The sequence below is a fragment of the Carcharhinus amblyrhynchos genome, chromosome 18 (assembly GCF_965287045.1).
Source record: "Carcharhinus amblyrhynchos chromosome 18, sCarAmb.v2.hapA, whole genome shotgun sequence".
Lineage (NCBI taxonomy): Eukaryota > Metazoa > Chordata > Chondrichthyes > Carcharhiniformes > Carcharhinidae > Carcharhinus > Carcharhinus amblyrhynchos.
The window spans coordinates 47699950-47719764 of record NC_137341.1 but is presented as its reverse complement, the minus strand read 5'-3'; the positions used below and the strand labels follow the sequence as shown (position 1 = coordinate 47719764).

At 47.7% G+C, this 19815-nt stretch overlaps 1 protein-coding gene across 3 annotated transcripts in view; it reads left to right on the top strand.

Annotated features, from left to right (window-relative positions):
* The window catches only part of LOC145355096 (syntaxin-binding protein 4), a 95524-nt gene that overhangs the window by 21772 nt on the left and 53937 nt on the right, over positions 1–19815 (top strand). For all 3 annotated transcript variants that reach the window (XM_080206960.1, XM_080206961.1, XM_080206959.1), the window contains exons 2-4: positions 8141–8214; positions 17909–18004; positions 19248–19317. In XM_080206960.1, the coding sequence (XP_080063086.1) occupies positions 8141–8214; positions 17909–18004; positions 19248–19317 (240 nt within the window). The remainder of the gene's footprint in view (positions 1–8140; positions 8215–17908; positions 18005–19247; positions 19318–19815) is intronic.

Here is a 19815-nt window from a genome sequence, read left to right as displayed (position 1 = left end):
TTTCCATGAACAAGCAGAATTGGGCAGGTTAGAATATTATTTTTGGATTTTTTGCACTAAAAATATTCCTTGATTGACTTAAGATGTTCAGCGGACCTTAGTTAATGCTGCTAAAAATCGGACTATAACAACAAATCAGCATCAGTCCACCACTTGTGAGTAGCCTATGACTTTAAATAATGCAAATTCTCTTTGAAAAATGACACATCCGCTTGTTATGGTTTATATTGGTGTGTTTAATCTGTTTCTTCGTAAGCTTTCGATATTAAGGGGTGGCTCGGTAGCACAGTGGTTAGCCCAGCTGCTTCACAGTGGCTGGACTTTAAGCTGTTAAGCGTTGTGAGATTTCTTTCTGCTTCACAGTGCCCCAGGAACTCAGGTTCGATTCCCCAGCTTGGGTCATTTGTCCGTGGGGAGTCTGCACGTTCTCCCCGTGTCTGTGTGGGGTTTCCTCCCACAGTCCGAAAGATGGAGCATTGGCCGTGCTAAATTCTCCCTAGTGTACTCAAACAGGCAACTAGGGGGTTTTCACAGTAGCTTCATTGCAGCGTTAATGTAAGCCTACTTGTCACACTAATAAATAAACTTAAAAACTGTTTAAAAATGCTTGCTAGTGTCCCCATGTCTAAAGGAAAATGCTTAAATTTAAGAACATCCTCCAAGTCCACTAAACAGGTTCAGTTAGTGTAAATGTGACCCACTCGAGCTGATTATGAAGCAAGAGGTCTATCACTCAACACAATGTTTTTTTAAAGCCAATATGAATGATCGCAGAAACTCGATTTCCAGTGGGTGAAATTCCGCAATTGTTTGCACCGCATTTTTTCCATCTTGGGTATGTAGCACTGGAAAAAAACTAGCACAACCTAAAGGAAACAACAGGCTCCTTGTGTTCTAATCGTGGGTGGCACGGTGGCACAGTGGTTAGCACTGCTGCCTCATAGCACCAGGGACCCGGGTTCAATTCCCAGCTTGGGTCACTGTCTGTGTGGACTCTGCACGTTCTCCCCGTGTCTGCGTGGGTTTCCTCCGGTTGCACCAGTTTCCTCCCGCGGTCCAAGGGTGTGGGCGTTAGGTGGAATGGTCGTGCTAAATTGTCCTTAAGTGTCGGAGGTTACGGGGTAAATATGTGGGGTTATGGGGACAGGGCCTGGGTGGGATTGTGGTCAGTACAGACGCGATGGACCGAATGCTTTCTCTGCACTGGATTAGCAGAGAAAATTGGACCCACTGAGAGTCAAAGAAAAAGAATCCAAACCAAGAAAAGTAAATAATGCCATCATTAATCTCTTCACCACCCAACTCCCCACAGCACTGAAGCTAACCTCTTCCCCCTCCACTCCCACCCCCTCTACTCCAATGTCACTACAGTGATTGAAAAACCTTGTGACTATAATTGTGACGTCACATTTTGGCCCAATTCAATGTAGACAATCGGGGCCTTGCCCGTAAGACGCAGTGAGAGCCCCTGTCACCTCTTTCCTGGAAAGCCCACAGCAGTAAGTACCAACCAGGCACCAAACCTGGGAAACAGTATCCCTTCCCCAGGATCAAGGACCTCGGAGGCACTGAGTTCCAGCCCACTGACAGCTGCTGACTCATCAGAGAATCCCTACAGTGCAGAAGAAGCCATTCGGCCCATCGAGTCTACACTGACAACAATCCCATCCAGGTCCTATCCCCATAATCCAACGTATTTACTCTGCTAGTCCCCAGACACTAAGGGACAATTTAGCATGGCTAATCTGCTTAACCCTGTAACCCCACATATTTACCTTGCTAGCTCCTGATACTAAGAGACAATTTAGCATGGCCAATCCACTTAACCCTATAACCTCACATATTTACCTTGCTAGCTCCTGATACTAAGAGACAATTTAGCATGGCCAATCCACTTAACCCTATAACCTCACATATTTACCTTGCTAGTTCCTGATACTAAGAGACAATTTAGCATGGCCAATCCACCTAACCTGCACATCTTGGGAGTGTGGGAGGAAACCGGAGCACCCGGAGGAAACCCGCACAGACACGGGGAGAGTGTGCAGACTCCGCACAGACATCCGAGGCCAGAATTGAACCCGGGTCCCCAGTGCTATGAGGCAGCAGTGCCAACCAGTGTCACCGTGCCACCCTCTGTAAACTATTCATTCCAAACCCACCAGGACAAGACATTTGTTTCCAGAATTTTCTTGGTGCAGTTCTGTTTTTCTGGGCAGACGCAGCTGAAATAGCAATACAACCATCAACCCAAAACAAGGTGGAGTGGGGGGGGGGGAGATAGGACCTGGGAAAAGTCATGGAAAAATCAGAATATGATCTGGGAAGAATGGGATTAATTTCAGTCCAGCTTTTAACAGTCATTGCAAGGCACCAAGACAGAAACCTGGGCTCCTTGTCACTCAGTGAAAAAAAATCCCTGGATTCCATTAATCTTCCAGAATTCCGTGTCAAAAAAAAATCTCAGTAACAGCAAGCTAAGGTTCAAGGTGAGAAATCAGCCAGTAAAATAAGGCACTGAATCTACACGTGCCATGAGAATGTACCCGACTGTATTGAACAGGAGTTGGGAATCTGAGAGGCAACTAAAGAAAATTTCAGCTAAATACATGCCACAAACAAAAAAATAATTTACGAAATCAGAGATCAGAGATTAGATTCGGATAGGCAGTGGTGTAGTGGTGTTGTCACTGACCTAGTAATCCAGAGACCCCAGGGTAATACTCTGGGGTCCCAGGTTCGGATCCCACCAAGGCAGATGGTGAACTCAATAACAATCTTCGACTTAAAAGTCTACTGATGACCACAAAACCATTGTCGATTGTTGTAAAAACCCATCTGGCTCCCTTTAGGGAAGGAAATCTGCCATTGCTACCTGGTCTGGCCTACATGTGACTTCAGACCCACAGCAATGTGTTTGACTCTCAGGGATAGGCAATAAATGCTGGCCCACCAGCGACACCCACATCACATGAATGAATAAATTTAAAAAATTTAATTAGAATTCTAGAATCTCTACAATGCAGAAGCAGGCCATTCGGCCCATTGAGTCTACACCAACCCTCCAATAGAGCATCTCACTTATGCCCTATCCCATAATCCTGTGTACTTACCATGCCTAATCCACCTAACCTACAAATCTCTGGGGTGGTACAGTGACACAGTGGTTAGCACTGCTGCCTCACAGTGCCAGCGACCCGGGTTCGATTCCCAGCTTGGGTCACTGTCTGTGTGGAGTTTGCACGTTCTCCCCATGTCTGCGTGGGTTTCCTCTGGATGCTCCGGTTTCCTCCCACAGTCCAAAGATGTACCGGTTAGGTACATTGGCCGTGCTAAATTCTCCCTCAGTGTATCCTAACAGGCACTGGGGTGTGGTGACTGGGGAATTTTCACAGTAACTTCATTGCAGTGTTAATGTAAGCCTACTTGTGACTAATAAATAAACTTTAAAAAAAAAGTCTTTGGACTGTAGGAAGAAAGTGGAGCACCCAGAGGGAACCCACGTGGATGTTTACAGTACAGAAGGAGGTCACTCTGTTCTTTATTTTGTGATGAGCTATCCATACTCATCCCACTTTCTAGATCTTGGTCTATAGGTTACGATATTTCAAATATACGTCCAGGATCTTTGTAAAAGATCTGTCTCTGTAACCTCTTCAGGCAGTCCCAGAGTCCCACCACCCTCCGAGTGAATAATGTTCCCCTTAACTCCCCTCTATTCCAACCACACATTGCCCTCAATCTGTGCCCGACATTAGTCGACCTCTCTGCCAAGAAGAACGGTTATCCACTTTGTTCTGGCCCTGCATAATCTTATAAACTCAAGTTAAACCTCCCTGCAGCCCCCTCAGTTCCAAAGAAAACAATTACAGCCACAAACTCTGTCCTCCCAGTTAATATCTGTAGTCGTAAATCTAGTTCTGTGATATCAGCTTGCCATCACTACTCAGAACCCTGAGGCTGGGAGGGGGAGTGGGGGAATGGGAGGCGGAGTGGGGGGCTGCAGGGGGAGGGGGAGTGGAGGCGGGAGGGGGAGCGGATGTGGGCAGGGGACTGGGAGTGGGAGGGGGAGTGGGAAGAGATTGGGAGCGACAGCATGACTGAGAGTGGGAAGGGAATGGGAGTGGGTGCGTGACTGAGAGTGGGAGGGGGAATGGGATGGGGGGGGAAGGTGGATCAGACTGGATTGTGGAGTCCAGAGAGGAGTGGGTCAGATTGGGGAGGTCAGGTACAGGTCAGATTGGGGGGGGGGGGGAGGGGGAGCGGTGTCCGGTCAGGTCGCGGGCTGAGTCAGACCGGAAGGAGGGGGGGGGGGAGTTGGAATGGATGGAGGAATCCGGGGGGTGGGGGGGGGGGAGTTCTGATCAGTTGGGGGGGTGTTGGGAGGCCGGGAGGGAAGTGGGAGTTTGGGTCAGGCCGTGGGTGGAGGAGGGGTGGGTCGGGTTTGGGTTGAGGGTTAGAATGGGTCGAGGTGGGGGGGGGAGGTTGGGAGGGGGAGATCGGGTTGTGTAGAATGGGGTGGGGGTGTCAGGTAGAGTTGGGTTGAGAGAGGTCGGGGAGGTGTCGGGCTGGACTGGGAGATGGGTGGGGGGGGTCGGTGAGGTGGGAGTTCAGTGGGGATGGTGTGGGGATCTGTTGGGGAGATGACGTGTGGATCTGGGTGCTGAGAGAGAGCTAGCCTGGAGTTAGAAGTGTTGTTTTCCTTCCAACTCTTTCCGAGTAAATATCAGGGTCAAACTGAAAGGACCAGCCAATGTTAGCAATTCAAGTCATTTTGTCAGACAGTTCCCGGCACAGTTGTCCAGGGGGAAGATTATCCCTTCTGGACGGTTACCAGGTAACCCCTTTCGTGAGAACTTCCCAGAGGGATTGCCCGTCACACCACTGGGGTACTCCACAATACGACACTGGGGAATCAGGGAGTTATGGGGCAATGTGTTTATGTTTTACAAGCAGCACGATGGCACAGTGGTTAGCACTGCTGCCTCACAGTGCCAGGGACCCAGGTTCGATTCCCTGCTTGGGTCTGTGCTGAGTCTGCATGTTCTCCCCGTGTCTGCGTGGGTTTCCCCCGGGTGCTCCGGTTTCCTCCCACAGTCCGAAATTTGCGCAGGTTAGGTGCGTTGGCCATGCTAAATTCTCTCTCTGTGTACCCAAACAGAGTGTGGCGACTAGGGGATTTTCACAGTAACTTTATTACAGCATTAATGTAAGCCTACTTGTGACACTAATAAATAAACTTTAAAACTTTTACCCAATCCATTATTACCTCAAGACATCCCAAAGCACTTTACAGCCAATGAAATATTTTTGAAGTCAGTGTTCGAATATAATCTTGACGGTCAGATTGAGAATTTAAATAAAAGCAAAATACTGCAGATGCTGGAATCTAAGACAAAAACAGAAAATGCCGGAAGATCTCAGCATCTGTAGAGAAAGGATAGAGCCAATGTTTCCAGCCTGGGATGACCCTTCATCAGAGCAGAAGACGATACAAAATAGGATGATATTTATAGTGTGAGGGTGAGGAGAAGAGTGGTTGACAAAGATGTCATAGACAAAAAGACAAAGGGAGTATAAATGGTGATGATCAAGGCTAAGAATGATGCTAATAGCAGCCATTGTGAGCTCAGAGTGTGTAAATGGCAGTCAAAGGTAAGCAGAGTGTCAAAGGCCAACCTGAGATGGTAACAGATGGGCTGAATGGAGTGGGAGAGGGGGAGGGAGCAGTGGGGGGGGGAATGGAAAGCAAGATTTTAAAAAGTTGGGAAAATGAAACGATGGAAGAAATGAAAGTAAATATAAAAGAAAATAATTTTAAAATATATATAAATGCAATAAAATGAAGCAAAATAAAACAAAATAAATGTGGTGAAGGCGGAGAGGAGAGTTCACGCTCTGGAGTTATTGAACTCAACGTTTAGTCCGGAAGGCTGGAAAGTGCCCAATTGGAAGATGAGGTGCTGTTCCTCCAGTTTGTGTTGGGGCCCACTGGATCGTTGCAACAGGCCAAGGACGGACATGTGCTCAGGAGGGCAGGGTGGGCGATGTGTTCAAGTGGCGAGCGACAGGAAGGACTGGGCCCTGCCTGCGGACGGACTAAATGTGTTCAGCAAAGTGCCCAGTCTGTGTCTGGTCTCTCCGATGTAGAGTGGACCGGATTGGGAGCAGCGACTGCAATAGGCCAGACCGAGGGCGGTGTCTGTGAAACGCTGCTTCACCTGAAAGGTGAAGGTGTTTAGGACCTGGGACGGTGAGCAGGGAGGAGGTAAAGGGGCAGGCGTTGCGCCTCCTACGATCGCATGGGAAGATGCCATTGACAGGAGGTGGGGATGGAGGGTGTGATGGAGGAGCGGACGATGGTGTCCCGGAGAGAACGGTCCCTGCGGAATGCTGAAGGGGAGAGTGGGGAAGATGTATTTGGTGGTGGCATCGTGCTGGAGATGGAGGGGGGGTGATCCTTTGAATGCGGAGGCTGGCGGAGTGGAAAGAGAGGACGGGACGGACCCTATCCTGGATCTGAGGGGGTGAGAGCACTGGTGTGGGAGATGGGTTGGACACAGTTAATTTGTTATTGGTTGAGGATTTAAATGCTTTCCATCAATTCGAAACTAAATATCAAATTCCGTTTCTGTTGATAGAACAAATTGACTCTGTGAATCCACCCTCCCGCACTTTTTATTCATTCATGGGCATCGCTGGCAGGGCCGGTATCTATTGCCCATCTCTGGTTGCCCTTGGAGGGCAGTTGAGAGTCAGCCACATTGCTGTGACTCTGGAGTCACATGTAGACCAGATCAGAAAAGGACGGCAGATTTCCTTCCCTACTAACTAGGCAAGGAAATAAGTGCCACAGGGATGGGTGCTGGGGCCCCAGCTCATCACAATATATATTAATGATTTGGATGAGGGAGCAAAACGTAACATCTCAATGTTTGCAGATGATACCAAGTTGGGTGGGAGGGTGAGCTGTGACGAGGAGGCAGAGATCTTTCAGAATGGTTTGGACAGGTTGGGTAAGTGGGATAATTCAATGGCAGATGCAGTATCATTTGGGTGAATGTGAGGTTATTCACTTTGGAAGCAAAAACAAGAAGGCAGGTTACTACCTGAATGGCTGTAAATTGAGAAAGGGAAATGTGCAGAGGGATCTGGGTGTCCTTGTGTACCAGTCGCTGAAGGTAAGCATGCAGGTGCAGCAGGTGGTAAAGATAGCAAATGATATGTTGGCCTTCATTGCGAGAGGTTTCGAGTACAGGAGAAGGGGTGTGTTGTTGCAATTATACAGGACCTCGGTGAGGGCACATCTAAAATATTGTGTGCAGTTTTGGTCTCCTTTTCTGAGGAAGGATGTTCTTGCTCTCAAGGGAGTGCAGTGAAGGTTTACTAGGCTGATTCTGGGGATGGTGGGACTGATGTATGAGGAGAGATTAACTAGGTTAGGATTGTTTTCACTGGAGTTCAGATGAATGAGGGGGGATCTCATAGAGAATTATAAAATTCTAACAGGACTAGACAGAGTTGATGCAAGGAGGATGTTCTCGTTGGTGGGGAAGTCCGGAGCTAGGGTTGGAACTAGGGGTTACAGTCTGAGGATTCAGGATAAACCATTTGGGACGGAGGTGAGGAGACATTTCTTCACCCAAAGAGTGGTGAGCCTGTGGAATTCATTACCACAGGAAGTAGTTGATGCCAAAACATTGAATGTGTTCAAGAGGCGCACTTGGGGTGAATGGGATCAAAGGTTATGGGGGGAAAGCAGGATTAGGCTATTGAGTTGGACAATCAGCCATGATCATGATGAATAGCAGAGCAGGCTCGAAGGGCCAAATGGCCTCCCCCTGCTCCTATCTTCTCTGTTTCTAAAGGACATCAGTGAACCAGATGGGTTTTTCCAACAACAGTTTCACGGTCATCAGTAAATTCTTAATTCCAGATATTTTTTATTGATTTCAAATTTCACCATCTGCTGTGGTGGGATTCAAAAAATATTCACTGAGTTTCTGGGATTACTAATCCAGCAATAATACAACCAGGCCATCACCTCCCCTGGAATCGTAATCCTCTGGACAATGGCAAACTTTCTTGTCTCGATTTTATCCCAGTGTGTGCTCACTGTAACTGTTTTTTTCTATTCTAGGACATTACTGGGCCCCTATGGAATAGATAGAAGAGTCATCTGCGTAGATTTTACAGACTGTGAGAATGGACTGGGTAAGTGATCCTGAGATAGATCCAAATCATTCTCTTTGTATTGAAGAGGTGAAACGCGTCATGGGGAAAGGAAAGCACTTTTTGCCACATGCACTCGAAGTCACGCCACTGTTGTTCTTTTTGGAGGTTGAATCACAACTTTGTTGCATTGCAACAGGAAGTAAACCATTCTGAAATCCCATAATTTATCAATCACAATCATGAGGAGAGATTGGGGTTATTTTCTTAGAACAAAGGGATGGCACAGTGGTTTAGCACAGCTGTCTCACAGCGCCAGGGACCCAGGTTCGATTCCAGGCTTGGGTCACCCTCTGCTTAGAGACAGAGACTTGTAAAGTTCCAACAGGACTAGACAGAGTTGATGCAGGGAGGATGTTCCTGATGGTGGGGAAGTCCGGAGCTAGGGTCGGAACTAGGAGTCGCAATCTGACTGTCCGGGGTAAGCCATTTAGGACGGAGATGAGGAGACATTTCTTCACCCAAAGAGTGGTGAGCACACTACTGGGCCCTTACGGAATAGATAAAAGAGTCCTCTGCATTGACTTTACAGACTGCGAGAGTGGAGTCTGAAGAGTGGCACATTCTCCCCATGTCTACATGGGTTTCCTCCTGATGCTCTGATTTCCTTCCACAGTCCAAAGATGTGCGGGTTAGATGCATTGGCTGTGCTAAATTGCTCTTTAGTGCAATTTAGAAGGATTAGCGAGATAAATATGTGGGTTTAGCCAGGAAATATTCCCCATATGGGGATAGGGTCTGGATGGGATTGCTGTTGGTGCAGACCCAATGGGCTGATTGGCCTCCTCCTGTACTGTAGGGATTCTGTGAAGGCTGACTTGATTGAGGTGTACAAAATTATGAGGGGAAGAGATAGGGTGGACCGAATGGCCTCTTGCTGCACTGTAGGGACTCCATGAGGAAGTACTCTACATCATATCAACATTTGAAAAGGAATGGAGTGAGTTTTGTATTATTCTGGTCATTACTATTGAACGACCTAACATTGACTGATTAAGATGCCAGCTAGGATGACCTTGTAGGCACCTATTACAGGGAAGCAGGTGATCCTGACGTCACACGGACCAGGTGTTAGCTAAATCAGATCAGACAGATCTGTATACCTGATCCCAAACCGCTGCGCTTACTGCTGTTGTTCCCAGTGTCACAATTAGCCTACTTTCCAGATACTCACTATTCCCAGCTATCACTGTGATTAGAAAAGGGTTGATAGACTGAAATATTTGACTACTTCTTTCCCCACGACTGTCAACTCTTTTTACAATTGGGATGTGTTAGTTTGGATTTTTCAACGGAAGGTGCTCTTGCAAAAGTCTAAGGCTTTGTCCAAGGTTTAAACATTGGGGGGCACGGTGGCACAGTGGTTAGCACTGCTGTCTCATAGCCCCAGGGACACGGGTTCGATTCACGGCCTTGGACGACTGTCAGCACAGAGTCTGCATGTTCTCCCCGTATCTGTGCGGGTTTCCTCCGGGTGCTCCAGTTTCCTCCCATACTCCAAAAGACGCGCTGGTTAGGTGCATTGGCCATGCTAAATTCTCCCTCAGTGTACCCAAACAGGCACCGGAGAGTGGCAACTAGGGGATTTTCATAGTAACTTCATTGCGGCGTTAATGTGATCCTACTTGTGACACTAATAAATAAACTTACACTCACAATGTGGAACTCATGACGAAGGTCAGAAGATGTGGAGTCAGGGGACAAGCAACAGAATGGAGAGTAAACTGGCTACAAAGTAGGGATTAAAGTTAGTTACTGAGACTAGCAAAACATGGGAACTGTTGTCCACCTTCTCCCACTGGGAAACCTGAGATCATGCACCAACCAACTCAAGAACAGCTTCTTCCCTGTTGCCATCAGACATTTGAATGGACCCATCTTATATTAAGCTGATCTTTCTTGACACCGTAACTTCAGTAACCGGAGTGCGGCGACTAGGGGATTTTCATAATAACTTCATTGCAGTGTTAATGTAAGCCTACTTTGTGATGCTAATGAATAAAGTTTAAAACTTAAAAAGCACTCTGCTCAACCACACTAGTGAATTCACAGTGACAAAGCTTGTCGTCTCTCTGTGCCTGCCTGCGAGAATGCAGGTGGACTTTAAACCAGGGTTGAAGGAAGCCTCGTCCCCTTCCTGGAGTGACACCAACCAGCAACCCAAAACCCGCTCAGTGTTAAACAGCAGGACTCAAAGATCCACATATATTTTAACACTGGCAACTCCTGCATCAACAACGCGTTGTGGAGCAGCGCATAATCCACATGAGGAAAGGCTGAAGATGTTTAAATCTTTATATCCCGGATAGTCCACCTGAATATTTCCTGACTAATCCCTTTGCAGCCTTAAGGTCTTTATCGTCCTCTGACCTCCAGCGTAACGGGGAAGGAGTTTAATGTCTCCGCAAGAGAGCTCCACCACCTTCGTCTCCACTGACCTTTAGTGGAGAATGGCTTTCTCCACTATAAGCTGAGCACAATGCCCTCCCCCACTCCCGAGAATGGTGTTTCAATCAGTTAATGTGTTTATGCTTAAAACATAGAACATTACAGCGCAGAACAGGCCCTTCAGCCCTCAATGTCGTACCGGCCTGTGAAACCAGTGTAAAGCCCATCTAACCTACACTATTCCAATATTATCCATATGTTTATCCAATGACCATTTAAATACCCTTAATGTTGGCAAGTCCACTACTGTTGCAGGCAGGACATTCCACGCTCTTACTACACTCTTAAGTCTGATTAATGCTTGTACGTGATCAATTTCACTGATATCTTGGCTTGGCTTTACCACAATTACTGACACAAATGGTTTCCTTTAACATTAGCATGAGGTTTTAAAGGCATTTGCCTTTCAAAACCTAGTACTAGCTCTGTCTGGTAGGATTACACGATGAGTTAGAAGGATTGGCCATACTGAATTGGGGGACTAGCTAAGGTAAATGCATGGGGTTATGGGGTTAGGGCCTGGGTGGGATTGTGGTCAGTGCAGACTCGATGGGCCAAATGGCCTCCTTCTGCACTGTAGGGATACCATGATCCTATGAGTTATAGAGTCATTGAGGTTTACAGCATAGAAACAGGCCCTTCGGCCCAACTTGTCCATACTATCCATTTTTCACCACTAAGCTAGCCCCAGTTGCCCGCATTTGGTCCATATCCCTCTACCCATCTTACCCATGTAAATGTCTAAATACTTTTTAAAAGACAAAATTGTACTCATCTCTCCTACTGCCTCTGGCAGCTTGTTCCAGACATTTACCATCCTCTGAGTGAAAAAATTGCCTCTCTGAAACCCTTCGGCTCTCTCCCTTCTCACCTTAAACCTCTAGTTTTAGATACCCCTATCTTTGGATAAAGATATTGACTATCTAGCTGATCTATGCTGCTCATTATTTTGTAGACCTCTATAAGATCACCCCTCAGCCTCCTGTGCTCCAGGGGAAAATTGTCCCAGTCTATCCAAGATCTCCTTATAACTCAAACCATCCTAGTGAATCTTTTCTGCACTCTTTCTAGTTTAATACTATCCTTTCTATAATAAGGTGATCAGAATTACACACAGTATTCCAAATGTGGCCTTACCAATTTCTCATACAACTTCAACAAGACATCCCAAAGCCTTTATTCAATGTATTAATCCTATCCCATCCATGTACAAATCCGAATGCTTTTTAAATGTTGCTAAATGTACCTTTTTAAATGTACCTAACCCAACCAGTTTAACACCTCTGGCATTGTTGCCAATGTAATCCTCTGGAAATCTGGCATTGAGTTTTTGGAAACCTTTCTGTACCAGATCAGTTAATCGGGGAGACGGTGGCATTGTTAAAACCAGGGGCCCAGACATCTGCTCGGACTCTAACATTGACGACTTTCTCGGTAACGTCACTGGACTAGTAATCCAAACTGGAGTGCCCTCGGTGAGTGCCCAGGGCGTAGGCCTTGTGGAGGGCAGTAAGGATGATGAATCACTGACCACGCAGTCCATCTTGGACGGTCAGTTTATCCCTGATGGCGGAGACTGTGCAGAATTCCCTTCAGGACTCTGCCAGCCCTTTGTGGATGTCTCTCAGTTGTCTACATGTGATGGTGGCCTGTGAGGCCTGTTTGAGCCCCTGGATTCTAAGAAAGGAAGCATCTCCGTTGTCATAATGTCAACGCTTCCCTCAATGATCAGCCTGGTGGGTAAGAATTTTATCAAAACTGTAGTTAAATTTTATTTATTAGTGTCACAAGTAGGCTTACATTAACACTGCAATGAAGTTACACTCCGACACCTGTGCGGGCACACTGAGGGAGAATTTAGCGTGGCCAGTGCACCTAACCAGCATGTCTTTCAGACTATGGGAGGAAATCGGAGGATGCAGAGGAAACCCACGCAGACACGGGGAGAATGTGCCGACTCCACGCAGACAGTGACCCGAGGCCGGAATCGAACCCAGGCCCCTGGCGCTGTGAGGCAGCAGTGCTAATCACTGTGCCGCCATTCCGTAGAAGGCTGTGGAGGGGATATCAGCCAAGTACAGCTCCTCATCATGCTGATAGACAACGCTGAGATTGGAACATTGCAGCTTTCGCGTTGCGTGTGTCGCAGCCATGCAGACAGAGAGTGGAGAGGCTCTTTTAACATTGTTATGAGTGGCAGATAATCTGTTTCAGCAGTTGCAGGATGACTATTTATGAAGTCATGAAATTTCTGACAGGCAATGACTAGAGCAAGGAGTTCCCTTGTGAGCCTCCGTGTCAGTGAGGTCCTTGCTATTCTGGCTTCGGATTGTGTGTACAATGGGAGATGTTTGCTGACATGAGTATCGGTGCGCAAACATCAAAGCAGGGGGCTGTGAGAGCCGCTTTGAGTCTGTTGAACCCCGCTATGTGGTTCTTTTTTTATTCATCCGTGGGACTGACCAGCATTTATCGCCCATTTTTAGTTGCCCTTGAAGGGCAGTTGAGAGTCAACCACATTGCTGTGGCCCTGGAGTCACATGTAGGCCAGACCAGGTAAGGACGGCAGATTTCCTTCCCTAAAGGACATCAATGAACCAGATGGGTTTTTCCGACAATCGACAATGGTTTCATGGTCACCTTAATTCCAGATATATCTTTTCCTGAATTCAAATTCCACCATCTGCCGAGGCAGGATTCGAACCCGGATCCCCAGAACATTGGCTGAGTTTCTGGTTGAATAATCTAGTGATAATACCACCGTGCCATTGCCATGAGTCCCAATGTAAGGCTGTCCCGAAGACCTAAGTGTGGCTTTACATTCTTGTCCCCAGGACATTAGCGGAGTTTGCGGATTAGCAGTCTGGTGATAATATCACTGGGCCAACACCTCCCAATTCAACAGCCTGGTGGTAATGTTCACAACGAGGTCCAGTGACCTCACTACAGCACAGAATGAACTTAGAAAGAGAATTTGCCAAACTATGAAAGGTATGTTTGTCCACAGGAGTGGCCACGTGTCGTGTAGTTATTGTCTTGCCTAGATTGGGCTTTACACTGTTGGCTGTGAGTAAATGGCCCACCATAAGGAACCTGGTTGACCCTGAATCTACAATTCACAAGGTTAAAGTTCAGCTGATTCTGTCAAAATCAAAGAACAAAGAACAGTACAGCACAGGAACAGGCCCTTTGGCCCTCCAAGCCTGCGCCGATCATGATGTCTGCCTATACTAAAATCGTATGTACTTACGGAGCCCGTATCCTTCCATTCCCATCCTATTCAGGTATTCGTCTAGTTTCCCCTTGAATGCCACTATCCTACCTGCTCCCCCCACCTCCCCGGGCAGCAAGTTCCACACGTTCACCACCCTCTGTGTAAAACGCTTACCTCGCACATCCCCTCTAAACTTTTCCCCCACGCACCTTAAACCTATGTCCCCGAGTACTTGACTTTCCTGCCCCAGGAAAGAGCGTCTGACTATCCACACTGTCCATGTCACTCACAGTCTCGTAAACCTCTTTCAGGTCACCCCTCAACCTCCATCGCTCCAGTGAGAACGGACCGAGTTTATCCAACCTCTCCTCATATCTAATACCCTCCAGACCAGGCAACATCCTGGTAAAACCCTTCTGTACCCTCTCCAAAGCATCCTTCTGCCAGTGCGGCGGCCAGAGTTGTGCACGATATTCTAAATGAGGCCCAAAAGCGCATTGTGTTCTTGCAAAGTACAAACCAGCATGTCATCAACTATCACCTCTCAAGGTTGTCCTGCAAAGATCACAGGAAAACCTCGCTGCCAGGGGAGATCCCATGTGGAGGAAATGATACCTGCCCCACCGGTAGACAGGAATGCGATTGGTGTTGAGAATTCCCCCTCTGCCCGGAGCCACATTGCTCATCGAGGAATCTCACCCCCAGAGCATTTGACGTGTCTGCCATCACCTGTCCCGCTGTCTCCACCAGGTGAGCAGCACCTTGTTCCAGTGCACTGGGTTAATACACATCCTGATCCTTTCCTTACTGCCGCTACCATTGCTGAAATCCATTCTGTGTCCCCGCCTGTATGTAAAAAGTCTCACAGCACCAGGTTAAAGTCCAACAGGTTTGTTTGGTAGCACGAGCTTTCAGAGTGCTGCTCCTTCACCAGATGGCTCACATGATGAAGGAGCAGTGCTCGTGATTCTGAATAAACCTGTTGGACTTTAACCCAGTGTTGTGAGACTTCTTACTGTGTCTACCCCAGTCCAGCATCTCCACATCATATATGAGTTATAACACTGAGTGTGGTCATCCAGTGAAATTCATTCACTGCTTTCTTGGTTACTGCTATATTTCTCAGAGCACAGCCTGTTGGTGATAGTGCATCATCCAATCTCATATGGTGTACAACTGGTAGCGTACTAATAATGTCACGGTTGAAGAGCTCTCTCTGCGCTGTCATCTCCAGGCTTGGCGTGCACTTCCAGACCCAGGTGGATTTTTAATTTTCCCATTCATGAGCGTCACTGGCTGGCCAGCATTTTTGCACATCCCTAGTTGCCTGAGAGTCACATTGCTGTAGCTCTGGAGTCACATGTAGGCCAGACCGGGTAAGGACAGCAGATTTCCTTCCCCAAAGGACATTAGTGAACCAGATGGGTTTTTCAGACAATGGTTTCATGGTCATCAGTAGATTCTTAATTCCAGATATTTTTTATTGAATTCAAATTCTACCATCTGCCGTAGCAGGATTCGAACCTGGGTTCCCAGCACATTAGTTGAGCTTCTGGATTAGTAGTCTAGCGATAATACCACTAGGCTATCGCCATGAGCCCCAGTGCAATGCTGTCCCAAAGCCCTAAGTGTGGCTTTATATTCTTGTCAATGATATGGAACGTAGAATTTCCCTGTGTGCAGTGGAGGGTAGCTACACTCTCGGTGTGGATTGTCTGTCCGTCATAACCAGGGTGGGCGAGGAGGTAAAATTCTGGCAATGTTAAACGTATGCCCCCTAGTAATTGACTCTTCCATCCTGGGAAAAAGCTTCTGACTATCCACTCTGTCCTTGCACCTCATAATCTGGTTTAACTCATTAACTATACCTCTGTGAGAAGTGCGTTGAATCTTGTAATGGGGCAGACTGGGATTCCCCCAACCCTGCCATTACCTCACAGGCTCCAAAGTCCAGGCGCCTTATTGAAATAGCACCCAGACAGCCTTTAACCCACGACAGGCCTGGACGCCAGTCACCTACTACAGTCCAGCACCTCTACATCAACCCCCTCCCTTCCAACCTTCACCCATCTCCCCTGCCCATCCTCCACTCCACCCTTCCATTACACCAGGACATGCATGCCATTTCCTGCCTTGGCTTAGCTTTGGGTATCAGCATCCAATAGGGGGAGGCGATGGCCCAGTAGTATTAACGCCAGACTATTACTCCGGAAACTCAACTAATATTCTAGGGACCCAGGTTCAAATCCCGCCACGGCAGATGGTGGAATTTGAATTCAATAAAAAATATCTGGAATTAAGAATCTACTGATGACCATGAGAACCATTGTCGATTGTCGGAAAAACCCGTCTGGTTCACTAACGTCCTTTAGGGAAGGAAATCTACCGCCCTTACCCGGTCTGGCCTACATGTGACTCCAGAGCCACAGCAATGTGGTTGACTCTCAACTGCCTCAGACAACTGGAGATGGACAATAAATGCTGGCCAGCCAACAAGGCCCATGTCCCACGGATGAATGAAAAAGAAACCCAAGAAATATAGAAGATAGGAGCAGGAGGAGGCCATTTGGCCCTTCGAGCCTGTTCCATCATTCATTAGATCATGGCTGATCTTCCAACTCAATAGCCTAATCCTGCTTTCTCCCCATAACCTTTGACCCCATTCGCCCCCAAGTGCCAAATCCAGCCAACTCTTGAATACATTCAATATTTCGGCGTCAACTTCTTCCTGTGGTAATGAATTCCACAGCCTCACCACTCTTTGGGTGAAGAAATGTCTCCTCACCCACGTCCTAACTGGTCTATCCCCAATCCTGGTTCTGGACTCCCCCACCATCGGGAATATTCTCCCTGCATCTACCTTGTCTAGTCCTGTTAGAATTTTATAAGATTCCCCACCCTCATTCGTCTGAGAACAATCCTAACCTAGTCAGTCTCTCCTAGTCACTCTCTCTCAAGGGCAATCTGCAAGGAGGCAAATGCAGCATTGGAGAGCTGAAAGTGGGAAATATCCTTTACCAAGTGTGCGCTGTTGTGTATATTGGGGCAGTCTCCTTTAAGAGAATGGGTCAAGTGACCGGGGTCTCAAGCTCCGCCCTGGGTGGAACTTGCCCAGTCAGTCTTGCGTGAGCGAATGGACACGTTCATCAACAGCTTCAGAAGTTTACTTCCTCTGATCTCAGGCTCTTGTATTAGACTTTATATTAGATCTCAAAAATTATACACGCCGTTTACATAGACACGTGAAACAGAGGGTGAGATTTTCCAACCGCGCTGGCCCCAAAACCGGAAAATCCCGCCCAAGGGCAATGGACCTTTGCGTGGTCCACCTCCCCCACCCCCACCGCCCATCACAATTCCCGTGGCACAGGGGGAACGGGAAAATTTCCTTGTAAATTGTTCTAAATTGTCACTGGCAGGGTCGCAAGTTGGAGGGAAGGAAGATCCCAATGTGTTGGGCCTTTAATGATCAGTCACGAGACGCAGATGGATTTCCTGTCACGGCTCCGCAGAATATTCAGAATCAGAGAATACCACATTGCAGAAGAGGCCCTTCGGCCCATCGAGTCTGCATGAAAGCCCCTGACCTGCCCGTCTATTCCCACTTTCCAGCTCTTGGCCCACGCTCGTCCAGCCTTTAACCTGCCATAAATGTCGGGAGAACGAGATTCCAAATAACTCCTCAATGTCAGGAGGCCCGGCAAACCTTGTTTCCTCCGTCCGTCACTATTCCCACAGTTTGCAGAGACACAAACCCCTGCCGTACACTCAGCTAAGTCAGGTTTATTCTGTGCCTGTTACACAACGTTAAGTGTCACATCTGGGCTCCCCCCCCTAACTCAGGGACCAGGCTAATGATGAGAATCCCTTCAAAAAGTAAATTCCATCCACAGCCCCAAACACAATGGTTTTTACAAGTCTGAAACAGTGATCAAATATCCCGGATATTAGCACCTTTAATGGTGTGTCGAGAGCAAAAATGGCACTTTCAGTGTGAGCACAATGTTCTTGCAGGAATTAAGGTGATTGGCGGACTGAAGGAGCTCTCCGATGAAGAGTACGGTGTGTATGTGAAGAGGATTCTACCTGGGGGACTTGCATCAGTTGACGGTGAGTGAGAGACCCATTATCCAGCCGGGAGTTAATATTCCTGAAATGTAACATCACACAGATATCAAAATGTTCAGCTAATTTCTCCGTATCAATTACAATATCATCGACGCTTCCTTTATTACAGAGCTGTTCAAGTTGGACAAACCTCCCGAGGGATGATCAACTAAGTGGAGTCTGGGCTAAATTGGGGTGGCACGGTGGCCCAGTGGTTAGCACTGCTGCCCCACAGCACCAAGGACCCCGGTTCGATTCCGGCCTTGGGTCACTGTCTGTGCAGAGTTCTCCCCGTGTCTGCCTGGGTTTCCTCCGGGTGCTCCAGTTTCCTCCCACAGTCCGAAAGTACAGCTTAGGTGGATTGGCCATGTTAAATTGCCCCTGTGTCCAAAGATGTGCAAGTTAGTTGGATTGGCCATGCTAAATTGCCTCTTAATGTTCAAAGATGTGCAGATTAGGTGGATTGGCCATGGTAAATTGCATTTTAGTGTCCAAAGATCTGCAGGTTAGGTGGATTGGCCATGCTAAATTGCCCCTTAGTGTCCAAAGATGTGTAGGTTAGGTAGATTGGCCATGCTAAATTGCCCCTTAGTGTCCAAAGATGTGTAGGTTAGGTAGATTGGCCATGCTAAATTGCCCCTTAGTGTCCAAAGATGTGTAGGTTAGGTAGATTGGCCATGCTAAATTGCCCCTTAGTGTCCAAAGATGTGTAGGTTAGGTAGATTGGCCATGCTAAATTGCCCCTTAGTGTCCAAAGATGTGTAGGCTAGGTAGATTGGCCATGCTAAATTGCCCCTTAGTGTCCAAAGATATCTAGAATAGATGGATTAGCCATGGTAAACAGACACAAATCTTCCTGATGCCATCCCTCATTCTGAGCGGAGTCCATCATGTCAAATCTTTCTCAGATGTTGAGTTTAGACCAGGAATTTTCATCGCGGCCCTATCACTTGCCTCAGATCATTCCGGATGCTCCTCAGTGTCTCCGTATGAGTGGGATTCTCACCCAGCATCCTTCACTTTGTGAGCTGCACTCCAGATATAGAAATCCAGCTCCCCCCACCCCTCCTCAGAGTTCATAGATCAGGAATCATTTCATCCCATCACTTAACAATTTCCTTCAGTCACTTTGTCATTGTTTCCAGCAGCGAGCTACCCCGGGCGTTGACGTATGAGGGTATTCTCCAATCATTGCGTTCTGTTCATTCGCAGTAACTCTGAGTGAAATATTTTCCTTAATTTATAGGCCGCCTGCAGCCGGGGGACCAGATTCTGGAGGTGAATGGAGACAGCCTGGTGGGAGTGACGAATGAAAGGTACATTCGATACACGAGGGATCGTCTCAAATGTGGGAAACTCGGGCGGAAATTTCTCTTTCTTTGTGCGTCAGCTCAGCCGGGGAAAAGCAGGGTGTAGGCCGCCAGCTGCACTCTCAGCTTTTCCCGCCATATTTTGTGACACATAGTCAAAAAGGACCAGGAAGTGGATCCCTTAGACCCACATTGGTGGGGCAGATTCTCCAACTGTGACCCCTGACAGATTGGAGCACCCTTTATAAATAGCGCCCCGGCCTTGGTGGGGGGGGGTGAGTGGCTACTGGGGCATCACCAGCAAAGCGGAGTTGAGGCCACAATAAGATCAGCCATGATTGTGTTCGATGGCGAGCTTATCGGAGGAGCCGAGTGGCCTACTCCTGCTTCTATTTCTTGCGTTCTTGGCGCCAACCCACCATCTTTCATTCCTTAAACTCTGGACTGGGAACGCTGAAGAAGGGCGGCACGGTGGTTAGCACGGCTGCCTCACAGCGCCAGAGA